This window comes from Amia ocellicauda, chromosome 13 (genome assembly GCF_036373705.1).
Source record: "Amia ocellicauda isolate fAmiCal2 chromosome 13, fAmiCal2.hap1, whole genome shotgun sequence".
Classification (NCBI taxonomy): domain Eukaryota; kingdom Metazoa; phylum Chordata; class Actinopteri; order Amiiformes; family Amiidae; genus Amia; species Amia ocellicauda.
Genome location: NC_089862.1, coordinates 28979859 through 28998128, shown reverse-complemented (window position 1 = coordinate 28998128; position 18270 = coordinate 28979859). Strand labels below are relative to the sequence as shown.

Here is an 18270-nt window from a genome sequence, read left to right as displayed (position 1 = left end):
GTGGTCCTGGTCAAGACAATCTCCTGAACTCCTGAATGTCTGAATGGGAAAGAAAGGTGATTTAAGCCATTTTGAGCGTGGCATGGTTGTTGGTGCCAGATGGGCCGGTCTGAGTATTTCACAATCTGCTCAGTTACTGGGATTTTCACGCACAACCATTTCTAGGGTTTACAAAGAATGGTGTGAAAAGGGAAAAACATCCAGTATGCGGCAGTCCTGTGGGCGAAAATGCCTTGTTGATGCTAGAGGTCAGAGGAGAATGGGCCGACTGATTCAAGCTGATAGAAGAGCAACTTTGACTGAAATAACCACTCGTTACAACCGAGGTATGCAGCAAAGCATTTGTGAAGCCACAACACGTACAACCTTGAGGCGGATGGGCTACAACAGCAGAAGACCCCACCGGGTACCACTCATCTCCACTACAAATAGGAAAAAGAGGCTACAATTTGCACAAGCTCACCAAAATTGGACAGTTGAAGACTGGAAAAATGTTGCCTGGTCTGATGAGTCTCGATTTCTGTTGAGACATTCAGATGGTAGAGTCAGAATTTGGCGTAAACAGAATGAGAACATGGATCCATCATGCCTTGTTACCACTGGGCAGGCTGGTGGTGGTGGTGTAATGGTGTGGGGGATGTTTTCTTGGCACACTTTAGGCCCCTTAGTGCCAATTGGGCATCGTTTAAATGCCACGGCCTACCTGAGCATTGTTTCTGACCATGTCCATCCCTTTATGACCACCATGTACCCATCCTCTGATGGCTACTTCCAGCAGGATAATGCACCATGTCACAAAGGTCGAATAATTTCAAATTGGTTTCTTGAACATGGCAATGAGTTCACTGTACTAAACTGGCCCCCACAGTCACCAGATCTCAACCCAATAGAGCATCTTTGGGATGTGGTGGAACGGGAGCTTCGTGCCCTGGATGTGCATCCCACAAATGTCCATCAACTGCAAGATGCTATCCTATCAATAGGATAATAAAGAATGCTTTCAGCACCTTGTTGAATCAATGCCACGTAGAATTAAGGCAGTTCTGAAGGCGAAAGGGGGTCAAACACAGTATTAGTATGGTGTTCCTAATAATCCTTTAGGTGAGTGTGTGTGTGTATATATATATATATATATATATATATATATATATATATATATGTATATGTATATATGTATATGTATATATGTATATGTATATATGTATATGTATATATATATATGTATATGTATATATATATATATATAACTTTAAGTATGAGATGGATATGTATGTTCAAACATAATGGTAAAGAAATGACTTATTTCCGAAGGGTGAATAATTAGACCTTTAATTGAAGCTTGGAAGCACTGAATCAAGATATTGGACAGATCTGATTTAAGGTATTCAAAATACAACACATATGTTTACTACAAAGTCTGCTCACAAACCAGGACGATCAGACATGAGCAGAAATCAAGTACAGCTGGACTCAGGCCTGAGAAAAGGAGGCAGTTTTATTATTATCATATAGCTATTTGGTTGAAACCTGTATCCAAATTGGCTGACAATTAATACAATAAGAAAATACAATTCATGAAACAGTGCATTGCAGGGGTTCACACACTGCATGAAACAATTAGAAATACAATTAATGTAGGGCAGCAGAATAACTATAAACTATCTGTGCAGTAATATCAGATTCCAACACTGACAGCAGTATGGAGGTACAGTACTGTGCAAAAGTTTTAGGCAGGTGTGAAAAAATGCTGTAAAGTAAGAATGCTTTCAAAAATAGACATGTTAATAGTGAGTGAACAGAAGAAAAATCAGAATAAAACAGAATAAATCTGGGGTCAATCAGATGCCTCCCTGATGGTATTGCATGATGGATAAGTATCTGCCTGTACTTCTCAGCATTGAGGAGACCATTCATTCTGACCAAATCCCCAACTCCATTTGCAGAAATGCAGCCCCAAACTTGCAAACCTCCACCATGCTTCACTGTTGCCCACAGACACTCATTAATGTACTGCTCTCCAGCCCTTTGGCGAACAAACTGCCTTCTACTCCAGCCAAATATTTCAAATTTTGACTCATCAGGCCAGAGCACCTGCTGCCATTTTTCTGCACCACAGTTCCTGTGTTTTCATGCATAGTTGAGACTTCTCCGGACAGTAGATGGGTGTACCAGGGTCCCACTGTTTTCTGCCACTTCTGAGCTGATGGCACTGCTGGACATCTTCCGATTGCGAAGGGAAGTAAGCATGATGTGTCTTTCATCTGCTGCAGTTTCCTTGGCCGAACACTGTGTCTACGGTCCTCAACGTTGCCCGTTTCTTTGTGCTTCTTCAAAAGAGCTTGGACAGCACATCTGGAAACCCCCGTCTACCTTGAAATGTCTGCCTGGGAGAGACCTTGCTGATGCAGTAGAACTACCTTGTGTCTTGTTGCTGTGCTCAGTCTTGCCATGGGGTATGACTTTTGACAGTAAACTGTCTTCAGCAACCTCACATTGTTAGCTGAGTTCTTACCCAGATTTATTCCTCCTACACAGCTGTTTCTGTTTCAGTTAATGATTGTGTTTCAACCTACATATTGAATTGATGATCATTAGCACCTGTTTGGTATAATTGTTTAATCACACACCTGACTATATGCCTACAAAACCCCTGACTTTGTGCAAGTGTACCTAGAAGAATTGATGCAGGGTGTGGGTGTAGGGTGAGTAAACTGCCAAACCTTGCTGTGAATGCTCTGTCATTGGCATCCTTCAAGTAGTCTCCATTACGCCATTACCAACCAGATGAGCAAGACTGGCCATTTGCCTCCCTCTCATCTGTAACCTTTCTTTGTTCTTCTATTCTTTTATCCATAACCCTTGTGACCCAGCAGTTCTGTCCTGATTTACTGCCTTCAGTGAACAGACGAAGGACGTTGCTATTGATGCACTTCCTTCTACTGGTACTGTGATGCATATTAAAGCATTCTTTTACATATCCTAGGAACTCTGTAGGGGGTGGAAGCTCGCCTTTCCTTTAGGACTGTATTATTTAATTTAGATTGGTAGCACATATAAAAACACATAGCTTCAACCTCTTTAGGAAGAGTTTTCAGATGCCTTGTGTAATTCATCAATGGAAGGTTTAACCAGGTCAGTTTGGGGTACTGCACTGAGAGTTGCGTTTTAAAGTGAGCTGCAACCAAGGCACCTAGGTTAGGACTGTAGACTGGCCATGCAAAACTGTACAATAGTATTTTCAGACATTCAACAGAATGTCAAAGACCATTGTCATTCAGGGAGATCTGAGGTCCCTGCATCAAACTAGGTAGCTCCTCACTTCTCTTGTCTTGTTATATAGTACGGCATTCATCCTTCAATTTATAGTGATCAAAGGACCTAGTCTTTGCCGGGAAGAAAATACACTGCTACAAGTTAGTATGCTTCCTCTTGTAAATTGGCCCACTGGGATTTTAAACTAATCTCAAAAACTTTACTAGACATTTGCCCCAGCGTCAAACTGTGTGTTGTGGGATTCGTCACTTCAAATAGTGATTTGTCCTCAAATCAATGCTTCCTACAATTCTCTTCTTCCGGCCGTTTTATAATCCGTCCTCACTGGTTCTAAAATGAAATTCCTCAGTTTACAGTTCCCTTGTGCTAGCCTGAACTGCAGCCTGAACTCAACATTTGCATTTTCTCTTTACCATCACTGTTCAGCTGGCCCTGCCAGTCAGTATACAGATTCCTGCCATGTTCGGATGAGTAACTGTGACATAGAGACGGTATGAGTTCAACAGAATACCGATACTAAATGAGGACAACACGAACACAGCATACTCATGCAGAAAGCTGATAGTTATAATATGAGGGTTGAAGGATTATGGTCACACAAGTCAATTCTACTGTGTTGTGGGGCTAATAACTCTAATAGCTGCTTTCAATCTTATGGCATACTGAATCTGTCTGGGTATTTAGCATGTTGAAAAGCTTGCTTTTATTGGCCATGTGTCTTCCATTTGCAGTAACAGCCCTCCAAGTGGTACGGTTGGAATGAAGAGAAGAATTAAATTGATCCATCAGGCTAGACCCGAATCACTTTAAAAAAAATTTTTTAGATTTTAGGTGCCAGTTGTCTGGTTGTCTGGACAAATGGGCCAATAAGGGTTTCTTCTGGATAGCAATGGAAAACAGTTTTGCAGAAAAGGAGTCTAACGTCTTTTGAAGTCGAATCCAAATTTTTAAGAACTATTGATCATAATATAACAGAAATGTGCATGTCCAATTTATGGTTGTGAACCATCCATTTGAACTGTGCAAAACTGCTTGACTCACTTTCCTTAATTCCACGGAAATGTGCCTATTCCTACTGCACAGCAAATGAATATGGCCCGTGTTTTATGAGCAGAAGACTGCCAGAGGTTTAGTTAGTATTGTCTACATTGTTACATAACTTGCTACATTATACAGTAAGGTCTATTGCATGTGTTTTGAGCCATCATCAGCCGTGTCTAGTTCACATATTGACTGCGAGGAAACTGGACCCTCTTGTTTTGCCCTTCCCTTTTCATCAGGAGAGACACAGCTGTAAAAGTGCTAAATGTATATTCAGCAATTGGAAATGAGGAACTAAAGCAGTTGTAAATTCTGTGTAGTCATTAATGTTTTATGAATAAAGCATAAGATAACTTAAGATAACCTACTCCCACATAGATTGCTTTGTTATTATTTGATTGATTGATTTATTAGCTAGACTATTTATGTAGGCCAGGGCATTTGTTCTATTCCTTGATGGTTCTGTTAACAAGGAACAAAGACAGTCATGTACTAAGAATAGCGATTACGTCTTTACCACCCCGGTCTAATGAATTCACCTTGTGTTTTCTTTAAGGGTGTTTGCACGACCTGCATCCTAAGACCATGACATCAATTCCTTGCCCTGGAGACCCCTAGAGAGCTGGACTAACGTTCCCTTCACTGTTAGCAGTAGGAGTTCCGTCAAGTATAATGCAAGGAAATTGCGGAGACAAACGCTTGGTTTTCAGTTTAACGGAACTTCCTCGGCCTGCGAGATTAGAGGCGGTTGAGAGCTCGGGTAGACCAGGGAAGTAACAAAACGTTTATTTAAAGCCCCTCATTGCCAAGGGGTAGGCTAAATATTTTGAAGAAGGACATTTACAGTGCTGATGCTCTCTCTGACGGCTGTCTGAGGTCTTGCCATGGCCAAGCTGTAGTAGGCAGTGGGAAAGTTCACTGGCAGACGGGCCCTTATTAAACTGTTTTCGAAGGAAGTTTGGCTTGGCAGGGATATTACAAAAACATGCTGGAACTTTATCCTGCAATGTTGATCATTGTACCAAGCATCCTTTTAAACCTTTCACTTTTAATTAGAATGGAAAAAGACCATATATCAGAAATGCAGTTTCACTTTTTATTACTCTGAATGTACTGCAGAAAACAAAGGGCCCTTGATTCAATGTCAGCATAATATTTTGACGGCAAAGATTGTGGAATGCAGAAGCACTAGCTGTTTTATTCTGTACCTTTTATGTTTTTTATGTTTAATTGTGCATCTTTGAATGAACCTTTGGTAGCTTTTATAGAGTAAGTCTGGAACTAAAGAAGCATCACTGTGTATTATGCTGCTTGGGACTTTCTGACTGTCTAACTGGTATGTCCAATGCACAAAAATGATTTGCTTGTATTGCTTGTATTAAAATGTCTAATTCGGGGTGAATGTGTTTTGGTTTACAGTATAAATGTGCTTCAGTTTTGCTTTTGAAATCTACCTGCATGTACAAACGTTTAAGGTTATATTTATTTCTGACCGAGATGTGTGTTGTCAACTGCCTTGGCCTCTTCAGTGTTTAAGAATAAATCGTCTGGGAGGGGATGTTCCTTCACTGCTTTTTCAAATTAATCTCCTTGATTCAATTAAGATTAAAGCCCATATATGCCTAATGTGAAGTACGTAACATATTTAAGGCAAGTAGGATTTAAATTCTTAATTTTGTACAAGATATAGCAGGTCAAAACATAACCAAACCGCATAAGGTAAAGCCTCACACACCTCCGTGAATCACTCTTGGCTCTTAATTGAAGCTAGGCCCAAAGCCCAGACGCATGTTTATTTTACTAATTGTTCATAAACTGAAGCTCCTCAGGTAGCTCCACAGCAAATAGGGAAACTGCAGTATAGAGGAATAGACTAATCTGCTGTTTGTCCTCCAATTAAACAGATATACATAAACAGGGTTCCATCAAGTCTCAATACACATTTTCATACCAGTGCTCCGTTCAAATCATACACAGCCCCTGCAGTAATGCATTTAGCTGGCTTTGCACAGGGAGCTGCTGCGAGCTCTGTGCTGGTGCTGCTGTTTGCTGTGTCACACACACACTGGCCATTTTCACACTTTCTGCTACAGTCAGCTGGATGTTAGACAATCTGCCCTAAGAACTGAAGTATGTCATAACATTTTTTTAAACAAAACCAGCTCTGTTCCTAGTTTCCAACTTCTCTCCTACTGAGGGAAGAATATGAACAATTATTTTTGCATAATTAAGCTGTTACTAAGGACACAATCTGTGATTCCAGCCTACCTGAACTGGAAATTTGGGAGCACTTTCCTTGGCACTGTACTGCTCCAGAGGTGAACGTGGGGGCTGTTGCACTTAAAAACCTTAAAAACGCAGTACAATTTGCAATTTTTGGCTGTGTTGGAATCCTCTTTCTTACACTTCCTGCATATATTTTGACGAATCAAAGTCAATATACACCAAAGACAGGAAACAAAATGTCTGTGGGAAATCTGTTACCAAAGTATTTAATAGGAGAATGATGTTAAATTTAAATTGTTTAGTCTGCTTGCATATAGTCTCACTAATGGACCAGGATCTGGAATAACTGAGAATGTAATAGAACAACAGATCATTGATATAACAGACAGAAATCTACATACTTTTTAACCTTCTCAATGTTATTCCGTTTTGTTATTTTTATTTTGTAATAGGGAGAAAATTGGTTTGACAGCACTGCCCCAAACTACAGTTTACATGGAAATAAACCCAGTTAACTTGTGGTTGAGGTACTACTCCTAAACACTGTCTGCTCCTGTAACAGTAGAAGGAAGTTTGAAAAGCAGTCTCTCTATAAGTGGAAGGATTTGAATTCAAACATATTTTTCTCCAGCGCAGAGTTTTGCCATGTTTACCAGAATTCGTTTCTTGACCCTCAATTTATTTATCGAGTGTTTGTTTTGGCATAAGAGCACTTGTATTCTTGTCAGAAAAGGAAAGGAATTTGTTGTTTGGTTTGGGAAGTCAGTGGCTGAACAGGAATGAGAAAGATTTGTTTTTCCTGGCACTATTGTTTTTGCTCTCTCTCTTTTTGCTTTCTTGTGCACACTGGCTTGCTTGTCTCTGAAGCGGAGGCCTGCCCTCTGTAGCTGCTACTACGAGGCCTCTGGCCCGAATCCTGCCTTAGGCCCATGTCCTGCCTGATCCCTGACTGCAGGAACTCCACCCCCCAACTGCGACCACAGAAATCGCCCCACACTGCTGAGAAACGACACCACATAGCGTTTCAACACCTGACCTGTAGCCCTGTGTAGGGAGATGCTCAACTAATGAATGGTTGTGCAACAACAATGAAGGCACTTTTGTGTGAGGCCAGGAAGTCACCATAAGTCACAGACACAAATAATTAAAGGCCTTTTATTTAACCAAACAACAAAACAACCCACAAAAAAAGAGTACAAGCTGAGAAAATGTGCCCAGGAGCTATTAAAAAGCAAAAACATAAGTTACTGTATGGCGTAAACAAAATCGTAATTTTAAGAAATTGTTTATTTTCCAGTCAGACACTGTAGCATAGTAGGAACTGCTCTCTGTCTCTGAACACCAGCAACCCAGAAGTGTGAGGTTAAGCTCCAGAAAGCAATTATATTCCTTTGTTTTGGACAGGTTAGATGGGCCAGTTATATTCCCTCTTATTAGTACCAAGTGAGTAATCTCCATATATTATAGGAACAGAAGGTGTACCACAAAATACTTTTGGATCACATTGAATACTTTATCAAAGGGTTTTCTGATGAGATTAAGTTGATGAAGACTAAATGTTTCTTCATGCCAGTCATGAGCAGAATATAAAATAAATGGATGTGCCCATTATAGACCAGGTTGAATTTATGAAGTGGCCAATAACTGTTGTGATTAATATTTGTGGTCTGAGTCCTAGGCAGGAAGAGAGGCTTAGTCTTATTGGAAACAATACTCATATTCCATAGTGGAAACTTTGTAATTACTAAAATGAATTACATATTTTTGTATTATTATTTAATTGCAGACACTTCAGAGCATTGCCATTTTACACAGTAGAAGTATCAGGGTTTGGAAAGTTAGAAAGCCCCACTAGTATAATTTCGTTTCATTTTAATTTTTCTTTGCCGAGAATTACAGTCGGCACTTTTCTAAATGTTTTAGTGGTTGCCATTCCAAAACCTTATAAAACGAGATTTCTTGTCCTGAAACAGCATGTATTTTGTAATTGTGGTTCTTACTTGTATAATAAGTTTAGTGTGGTAAATTTCAAGCATTTATGCATGAGAGCATATATTTCTTTTATCAAAATTTCTTTAATCAGCTGTAATTCAAAGCAGATTCATTGAATGTACATTTTTAACCAATAAAACATGTAGAATTAGAGACACGAGCTTTGGACCGGATTTAGTTCAGTTTCTCTGTTAAATCAAAAGGGGGGAGAAATTCAGGGGGAGAAAGCTTAGAAAAACCTTGTTCATTGATAATTTGGTTAAATTTGCAATGCAGACTTGATACTGGATAACCTCACAGTGCATGGAGACAAAGGGAGTGCCTTGCATGCGAAACAGGTCTACTGAAGTCTAGTTCTTAATGAATATTTTTTTTCAGGTCTGTGCTTTCCATCTTTAAAGGCCTCTGCCCGACAAAGTCAAATGGCAAGTGACTACTGTCTTACCCCAAGTCACGAACCAGGAAAAGGCTGAATTGCTGCTCAGGTGCTTGGGGGGGAGAGCTGTAATTTCATCATCCAGCGTGGGGATTTGTCCAAATGCTGCTTCACGTCTCGGTAGGGTTTTAAATAACGGCTGCCCAGTCGTGTGTCAAGGCTGTGCCTTCACCTGAACATCTGCGAAGAATCAAACCAAAACCCAACCTGCCCATCTTTTATCAGGGAATGTTGGCGTTATCACTATACATTTACAGCAGTAATGGAATCTCATCTGTATTCTCTTTATGTCCCTCTGCAAATTTTATGATTCATTCCCTCATGCAGTAGTTGGGCTAAAACTGTGATTTAGAGTATTTCATTCTGTCATGGCTGCTGGAACGTGTTATGAGGCTTCAGGGGCTGTTTCGCATGAGTAAGAATGGATTCCTCTGTACATTTTTCATACAAATCTTCCTAAGTGATTTCAGTCCTACATAAATTTCAAATTGTTTGAAGTACAACTGAAACCAAAGCTCTATTAATCCTAATTAAAGTGTAGCATGGTACATTTCTGTTATAATTATACCATGATTACGAACACTAATTAACCTTGCTTTAACTAAGATTGTACTGTGCTTTCACTGTACATTACTACACTGAATTATGACAAAACCTTGATTTAACATAGGCACACTTTAAAATGTAGGACCACCAATCATCTATGCTAAATGTTTTGTTTAGCATTGTCCAGGGTAGTAACACACTTATAACACAGGACATACACACACACAATGTAATAAACAACAAGAGCTAGATAAATAAGGCTAAAAGTACTCGATAAACATGGTTAAAGTGCACAGATCACTAGACAGGGATATCAGAAAGGGTCAGATTTACTAGAGGAATTCTTATGACATTCAGTAACACTACTAGAAGGCATACTGGAATGCGGATTCAGTCTTCATGCATTTTCATTCTTCACATGGTGCCCTGATCCTGTCGGGAGGGTAGGGTTGCCAACACTGGTAGGATGTGGGCCAGGAGGTTTCATTAGATGTTTAATTACTTTAAGTACTGACGCAATGGCAATCTGAAACTCTTTTACAGGGGCTTATGAACTGTTATATTTATTAACCTTGCATTTGCAAGTTATGATGTTCTGATGACTGATTTTCCTTTCCTGAAAGTAAACTTTTTTTTTTTTTTTTTAAACATCCACATCGGCAGTCAGTGCAAATGTCTTTGCATAATATGGAAGCGAACAGCAGAGACCATTTCATTTACAGCTATCTATTGTCCATGTAGAGTGTACATGAAACTATCCCACCACAATGTGTCGGATTGCTTTGTTTATGACCTTTCTTGTGACCTCTGGTCTGTTAAGTAGGTGCAACAGTAATGGATGGCAACTCATATCTCCCTCTATAGAAGATTCAGACCACCATCGTATTGGTTTAAATCCAGACTGTTGTGGTCGAATGCTGTAGTTACTCCCGAGTAATCGTAGCACATGCCCTTTTTCCGTAAGACTTCCAAAGTGCCCTTTTTGCTGAGCACCTGCCCCCTTCGGCGGCTCCCCCTCCACCACCTCCCGTCCGTCTTCCCCCCCCCTCCGGTCTGCACTTCATCAACGTCACCCCCACGGACAGGGTGCCCTTTTTTTGGCTTGAGCCCATGCCCCCCAAAATGTCTGTGCACGCCACTGTGAGTAATAGATATTTAAGTGTGTCACAGTTCGCGTATCTGACTTCAGTGAAAAAGGTGTGCATTTTCCTCCAGTAACTTAATATTTCTTTTCATTTCATTACTGAATATGTTCACCAGCAGTAGAAGCATAAAAGCTGGTATTTGAGGTGTCACCTGGGAATAGGAGGTTGGGAGTATGTGTGATTTGCAAACAGATTGCAAGGGAGGAAACTGGTAAACCCTCAAGAGTGTGAAATTCCTTTGTAATACCTCAGAATATTTTTATACCATTGTCTTCCTACCAGAAAGCAGGTCGAAGCTTTTAAAAATCCTCTTCTTGTGGAGCCACAGCCCCATAACTAGGCTATATCAGGTTCCGAGGCAAAAAACAATAGCGCTTCCTGGTGACCGAGACGAGAGTGCATTCAAATGGTTACTTTCGTTACTTTCTCTATGTGACCCTGGCGGGGCTCCTGTAAGTGACACCGGGAGACTGTAACCCTGTTTGTGTGTTTGCCCCTCCCAGGACAACCTCACGCTGTTCCTCCGAGGCTGTGAAGAGTTGGGACTGAAGGGTACACAGCTGTTCGACCCCGGTGACCTCCAGGACACTTCTGTACGGGCCAACCTCAAGTAAGAACACGCCAGTCTGTGTACCCATGCCCTTATTATTCGTTTTGTCTTTCAAATGTTATGTTTTAGAAGCACAGATCTGTCTTTTTATTTGTTTGTTTTTACACCAATTCTGACATTTCTTAGTCTGTTAGTGGGCTTCTATTTTAAATGTGCTAACATTTGGTTAAGCATTTGTTTTTTTATGTTTTTTTTGTACATTTAAGTGGGGCACATCCAAAAGCTCCCATCACTTCTTATCTCTTCACTTTGTTAAATCAGGAGGTAGATGCTGTGTCTGTATGTTTTATTTTTTAACTAATAAATAAAGGAACTTGAAGTAGTCTGTTTTTCATTAGGAGTATTACACCAGAAAATGCAGTTTTAACAAAACAAATATGGAGCAGAATAACTGAGGTTTACAGTAAAATCATTATTTTTAGTCAGTAACAGACTGGATGATTGGCCTGTGTAGGTGTTGAGGCTGTTTAAAGGCGGTATGAGAATCAGAACAAAATCGGAACAGAATCGCTATCTATATTTATTTTGCTCCCTCCTTCAGACTAATACCTTAATTTAAGATTGGGAAGGGGACTGCTGCAGCTGTTTCACCTGGATGACTGAAAAAGCTTAGCACAGAGCTCTGAGACATGCAAGATGTTTGCCTCTACATTGTCAAATAAAATGATATGACCTGGACATGCAATAAATACCTACAAATCTGAACATGAACCAGATGACTGGCATGCTTCAGATCTTGATGCATGCCCAGCTCTCTGCAGAAAGTGCACCAGGACAGTTAGATTTGCATTGATCTCTTCTCTGCTTATGAGTTTTGTTTGATGTTCTCACCCTATTAGCTACCTGAATGCGTTTTTCAATCTTGAAAATGCACCGAAACTGGCCTCAAGTTCTCCAATTCTCTTTGATTTCCCCAAGGTGAACAAACTGGTTCTGCAGAAATAAGGAAACAAAAGATAGGCTGACTTTGTTGGCTAGTGTGTTGCATGTTTACTGATGACTGATCAGAAGAGGCTTCTATGTGGTTTATAAAATTATGCCATTCTTCAAGATTCCTCAATACATATATGCCCTTGGTATACCTGGTATAGCTTCTGTAGAAGGGCCCTGTATATTTATTGTGACCAAGCTACTTGATCTGGGTGTGTTTGTGTCTGCTTCATCTTGTGCTTGGTGTTTTACATCTGCTCTGAAGTTACCTTTAGAATGACCTTAAATTTAATGTGCAGCATTTTTATCTCATATCTTATAACATTCCTTTTACTTTTGGCAATCTCTGTCAATTGGTGGGGGAGGTGGGTTGGTTAGATCTGTCAGTTAGTAAGCTAGAATTAGATAACTTAGATAAAAGGCTGAAACAAAGATAAAACCAAAAATGAGAACAGCGCAGAAAAATGTATCTCAGCTGTCTGTTAGTGGAGACCCGATCGATCTCCGAGATAAGTGACAGATCCCCAAAAGAAAAATGTGATGTCATACAAGTGATCTAATACCTGTAGGAATGTGGGGTTTGCAGGCCTGGCAGACTTACGTAAGGTATAAGAAACAATCCCCCTCTTTGTTTGTTCGGTTATCCACAATTATGAACAAAAGTATAGGAGCCTATTGTAACACAGAGAAACATAACAGAAACTGTCATCCTGTTTCTCCCTACTGGTTTCATTAAGTGCAAGCAAGAGTCCTGCTAAATATATCCAAACTTTAATCAGAACAGCTGTTAGCATTGGCCTGGCTAATAATATGGCATTTACTACACCCACCACTGTGTATTGTTCTCACAATTGCTATCTAGCTGTATTTCTCTGAGGCTAATCTGCATTGATATAACAATAACCTATATTTGGAAAAGCCTTTTCTTAATCCTCATTAAAATTATACAGTCCTGCTGTCACTCTTTTCAGTTTAGTCTTATTTTCACAAGAGTTATTAGGTATTTTTCCGTTTACACTAGCAGATTGTAGTCTCCCATGTCAAATCCCTTGGTAGTCTTTATTATTCGTATTAATTATTAGTTTCATATATATATATATATATATATATATATATATATATATATATATATATATATATATATATATATAATATAATTAATTTTTAATGAGCTGTATACCTTTATACACATTTATTTTACAAAGTATGCCCTGGTCACAAATGGCCTGGTAATGGTTTGTAAAGGAAAGGACAGCAATCATTGGATATATCTATATTCACAGCCGTATCTGTGTTTATAGGAGTATTTACCGCATTAGTGTGCATATTTATGTTGTATATTTAATCAAATTGTAGAAAATATCGAGAAGGGAGTTTTTATCATTCTGGATCACCGGTTCACTTTTTCAAGATGGTCCGAGCAAATGCCAAAACAAGCAAACAATTTCACATTATCGAAACTGAAGTGTAGCCAGTTAATGAACATCCTGGGTCTGCTCTACTGTGTACACCATGCTTTTCTGTTACAATGTTTTTCTTGTGTGTGGTTCCACTTCATGTTTTTCAGAACTTGTTTTAATACATCTTTATTAAACATTCCTGCGGGATAACACAGGTGAACTGAGGGGCTTTATTATTTTTGCCGTTAACATCTGCCCTCCATTAGCCCCTATTACTACAAGTGGTCCCAAGCTTGAATTATTTAGCCGCTCCAGGGTTCACAAACATTGGAAACAAAAACTATATACAAATATTTTATATTATGTAGTATTTAATATTTAATATGATGCTTTAATCCAAAAAGGGGCCCAAATGTCTTTGAAATTACAGGATCTAAAGCTCTGAAGCAGGTTGAAGTAGTCCATTCTCTTATAATATTCTATTTAATAAAGTGAATTAAGGTAACAAAAAAGCACAAAAGCTACTCTGTTGATTAGATTTGGATTTTTAAGTAAATCTTTCAGGGAAATTAGCACACACACACACACACACATACATACATATATATAATTTGTACATCTGTGCCTTTACTAGTAATGTAATTAACCCCTTGATGCCACCAGTTACAGGTGGGTCATGTAAATGTAATGTTTTACACTATTATAAAATATGTACTTCCTTGTATTTTAAAACGTGGCATTGACTTTTTTGGCCTGCCTCTCTTTGTTACTTTGGTGTGCAGATCCCCTTTAATTGTCTTTTAAATGTTATTTACAAAGCAGGGGTGCTGATTACTTGTATGGATACAAAGTTATTTTTCCAGTCATTTTGCTGCTTGGTCCACTGTTGTTCGGGCTTGCAGGACTTGGGAAACGTGAACCTGTCCGGAGTATTTTTCCACAAAATGTTAAATATTGTCACTTCACTAATGTATTCATTGGACTACCTATTTTTACCTATGTTTATTTCTGCTCCCACTACCTGCCTTTAAAGGTGTAATTAGTGTTGTTAATTCCCATTTCACAGTTAAATCACAGAGAACTGATGGCCAATCACATTTGCTAATACTAATAATAAAAAAGTCACTATTTAAATTACTGTCCGGTGATACAGAGCAATACACCTGATAGTGTAATTAGTAAGTGGTTTGTGTGCCATCACACAGTTCTGTGCTGGAAAAGAAAGTCTCTTTACAAACAACTTGTTGGTTGAGGTGTTTTTGGTTTTAAATACAAAATAAACTTTATAAAGGCTTCTACTGAGATATGGACACCAGATCGTTAAGGAATCATCAAGCTAAAAGTGTAACGGGGTTGTAATTTACAGTAACAAAAGCCAAAGTGAGCATTTCAGAATCTACAAGCGTTCTGTATTTGATTTTGTTTTTCTTAATGAAGAATTATAAATAAATAAATAAATAAATAAATAACACAGAGCATTCTTGGCTGTATCTCTAACCACCTTTGCCCGAAGCTGCTGTTTTTAAATGTCAAAACAACATTATAGACTGTCTGATGGCTACCCTGGTTTTTGTTTTTGTTTTTTTATTTTGTTTTCCTCAGTTGAACTTTTTCAAGGAAGGTTTTAAAACTACACTGCTTATTTATTTCCCCCCCTGCAACTCAGGGAACACTGTGTAGCTGTCTGCTAATTGCTAACACACCGTACCTTTTATTTTCCAGGGGCTCCGACTGCAGCAGAAAACTGAAGAATGTAAGTAATCCTTCTTGTGCCGCTGCCTGTTGCCTCCGTCCGTTATGTAAGATGACTCTGCAGGCTTGAAACCTTGCCTTCTCAAAATGCTCTCTGCAGATCTTGGCGAGGAGCACAGCATACCGTTTGTAAACTCTGGTTAAAACAAGTATATATTAGTTCATTTTTCATTGAGCTTAGGGTTAATTTACAGGGACCAAAATGAATGGTTTCTGTATTACTCGGTTTGCCCTTTGACCTCTATAATCTGTAATATGTGGGCAATTTGTTACTTAAAATGGCATAAACATTAAAGAGATAAAATATACGTTTACTTAACTGGTCTGGTGACATTAGGGTGGTGCTGCCTTCCTCTTTGGTTTGACTTGGACTACTGGATTGCCACATCTGTACATAACAGGCGTCTACCTGGTATGTCAGTGTTTTCCAAGAGGGATTCTTCCTATCTCAGTGGCAATCTGTGCAAATAATGTTCAGTTTGATTCATAATGGATCCTCAGTTCATATTGCCCATGTGACACAGATAAAGAGAAAGACTTGGGGCATCACAGCTACACATGACTCCGCACTAACCTGGCATGATCACCATTGAGTGTGTGTAATAGCTGCCTAGTACTGGTTTGTGAAAGCTTCCCTATAACCACACTGCCAAGGACTTCATAATACTGGAGCTGTTTAGGCTAGACTTACTGATCTCATCTACATGAGCATTTAAACATTTATATTTGAAATATCAACTTTCATCACTTATTTTCCTAAGGTACGGAGATATTATTAGTTGGAATAGAGGACTTGCAAGCAACTGATAGTGCTGTGAAGTAGGTGACTATTGAAACTGATAAGTGGTGTGAAAGATTACAGTGACATGTTTATGACAATTCTTACACCAGGAAAATGTAAGGTTTGTTTTCTACCAGAATAAAAGCATCTTTCAAAAAAAAGTGGCATCAGAAAGCAGGTTGGAAATTCAGAGGTTTAAAAGGCATTTGGTTGTCCAATGCAACCTGGAAATCATTAGTCAAGGAAAAGGTTTACATATGTGGATTTCAAATGCATATAATGACTAAAATACATTCAGATCAGATTAAATAGCTTTTGTAAATACGTAACTGTTGCACTTTCCAAAAAACAATTGAAAAACTATAAATCCTGCAGCCGAAGATGTTTCAGGCTGTCACAGGCTGATGTTTTATGACCGCTTGTCTGGAAGCGCAGTCAGTCAGCGGTGGTTGAAAGCTCCCACTGGACGACTCCGAGTGCTCCCATGTGGACCACAGGATGGAGTCACGTGTCAGCTATGTGCTCAGCCCTCCCGGACTGTGATCCATAGATGCCAGTCTCTCTCAGTGAAGTGAGTGACTTCAGGAGTTTAAGGGCTTCTGTGTATGGGTAAAGCCTCCTAGCAAAGAGACTTTCAGCTGTTTCAAGCGAAATACAATGTTTTCTACCCTATCTTGTGCTCAAGAGGCATTGATAAGAGAAAAAACAAACCACAGGTAAGTTCATACAGAGCTTCTATTTTCATAGTTCAACATGTATTATTTATTCACAGCTTTCCACAAGTGTGAGTAAATATTGTACCACACCTACTGTCTTTCCTGGGAAATCCCAAACCAACTCCTTGCAGCAGAGCCTGGTATTGTTGATGCAATATTGTGGATGCTGGAGTGCTTTCTTGAATTTGTGCAGTTCCACTAGTGAAATAAATGAGAAACGGCAGGTTTTATTCACATGGGTGTCCTTATTCCAAGCACATCCTTGTCTGGCTTGGATGTCCTGTCTTCAAAAACAAAACAAAACACAAAACCAGCACACATACTGTTCTGTTACTTATTTCTAAGGCTACCATGAACCTAAGCATCAAAATGTGTAGTATATAAAGGATGTGCCATTCTACTTCCTGCTGCAATGTATTCGTTTAAGAATAGGATTTTACAACTGTATAGCCGCATGTATTATTCAGTGCAACTCATTAGTCCATATAATCACTTTATTTAAGTATTCTCCAGAAAGCTTTATAATCTGAGTTTAATTGCTGTTTTCTTTCTAAATGAATACATATTATAAAATATATTAAATTATCCTCTAATGCTGATGTGTTTAGAATTATAGGACCCCATAAATATCCTACTCTAAGAAACAAACATAATAATCATGAATTGACCAGACTTTTTGTAATTCAGCTGAATTAGCAATAACAGCCTTATACAGTGTGAAAGTTATTTTCTTCCTGATCTATTAAACAAAGGGATATCTACCATTTAACTTTTACATCAATTGGTTTGCCTGAATCGAGGTGTCTCATTTGAAAAGCCATGTTTCATTTTGATATATTCCTGTAGTTATCCCGGCTCAGAAATTGCAATAATAACACCAGGTATCAGCTGCTATATAACAAAACAAAAAATATTGTCTAGAACATAGCTAAAAATGTGGGTTTGTTTATGTTGCAGAAAAAATGAAATATCCAATTTAGTCTCAAAGTCAGTCACACCCAGAAGCTATTCAAAGTGTTACTGTACATTACAAGGCTTGGAATAGAGTATGGGTCTGGTTTAGGTTTACCACACAGCACAAAGGGGGAAGGGGCAGGGATCTTGGGCAGGGTGTATTTACAGGTGATTTTCCCCATCCTTGTTTCCCTGCAGGTTTTGATCACCATTTACTGGTTGGGGAAAGCAGCCAACAGCTGTGCGTCATATAACGGGCCGACTCTTGATCTCAAGGAGTTTGAGGGACTGCTGTCACAGATGCGTAAGGTATTAGCAGTTTTATCATTTTTGGGTGGGTCGCTGAGGCTTATGCATACAGAGCAGAGTTCAAATTGCAGCAGCAGAGCATCTGATATAATGCACATTGCCTGCTTCTTTTAACCCCTTGCAGTTATACCACAATGGGTTAAAACAGTGTATTTGGGG

General features: G+C 39.1%; 1 protein-coding gene across 9 annotated transcripts in view; it reads left to right on the top strand.

Annotated features, from left to right (window-relative positions):
* The window catches only part of limch1a (LIM and calponin homology domains 1a), a 137835-nt gene that overhangs the window by 67208 nt on the left and 52357 nt on the right, over positions 1–18270 (top strand). For all 9 annotated transcript variants that reach the window (XM_066720486.1, XM_066720485.1, XM_066720482.1 and 6 more), the window contains exons 4-6: positions 11163–11269; positions 15322–15352; positions 18001–18111. In XM_066720486.1, the coding sequence (XP_066576583.1) occupies positions 11163–11269; positions 15322–15352; positions 18001–18111 (249 nt within the window). The remainder of the gene's footprint in view (positions 1–11162; positions 11270–15321; positions 15353–18000; positions 18112–18270) is intronic.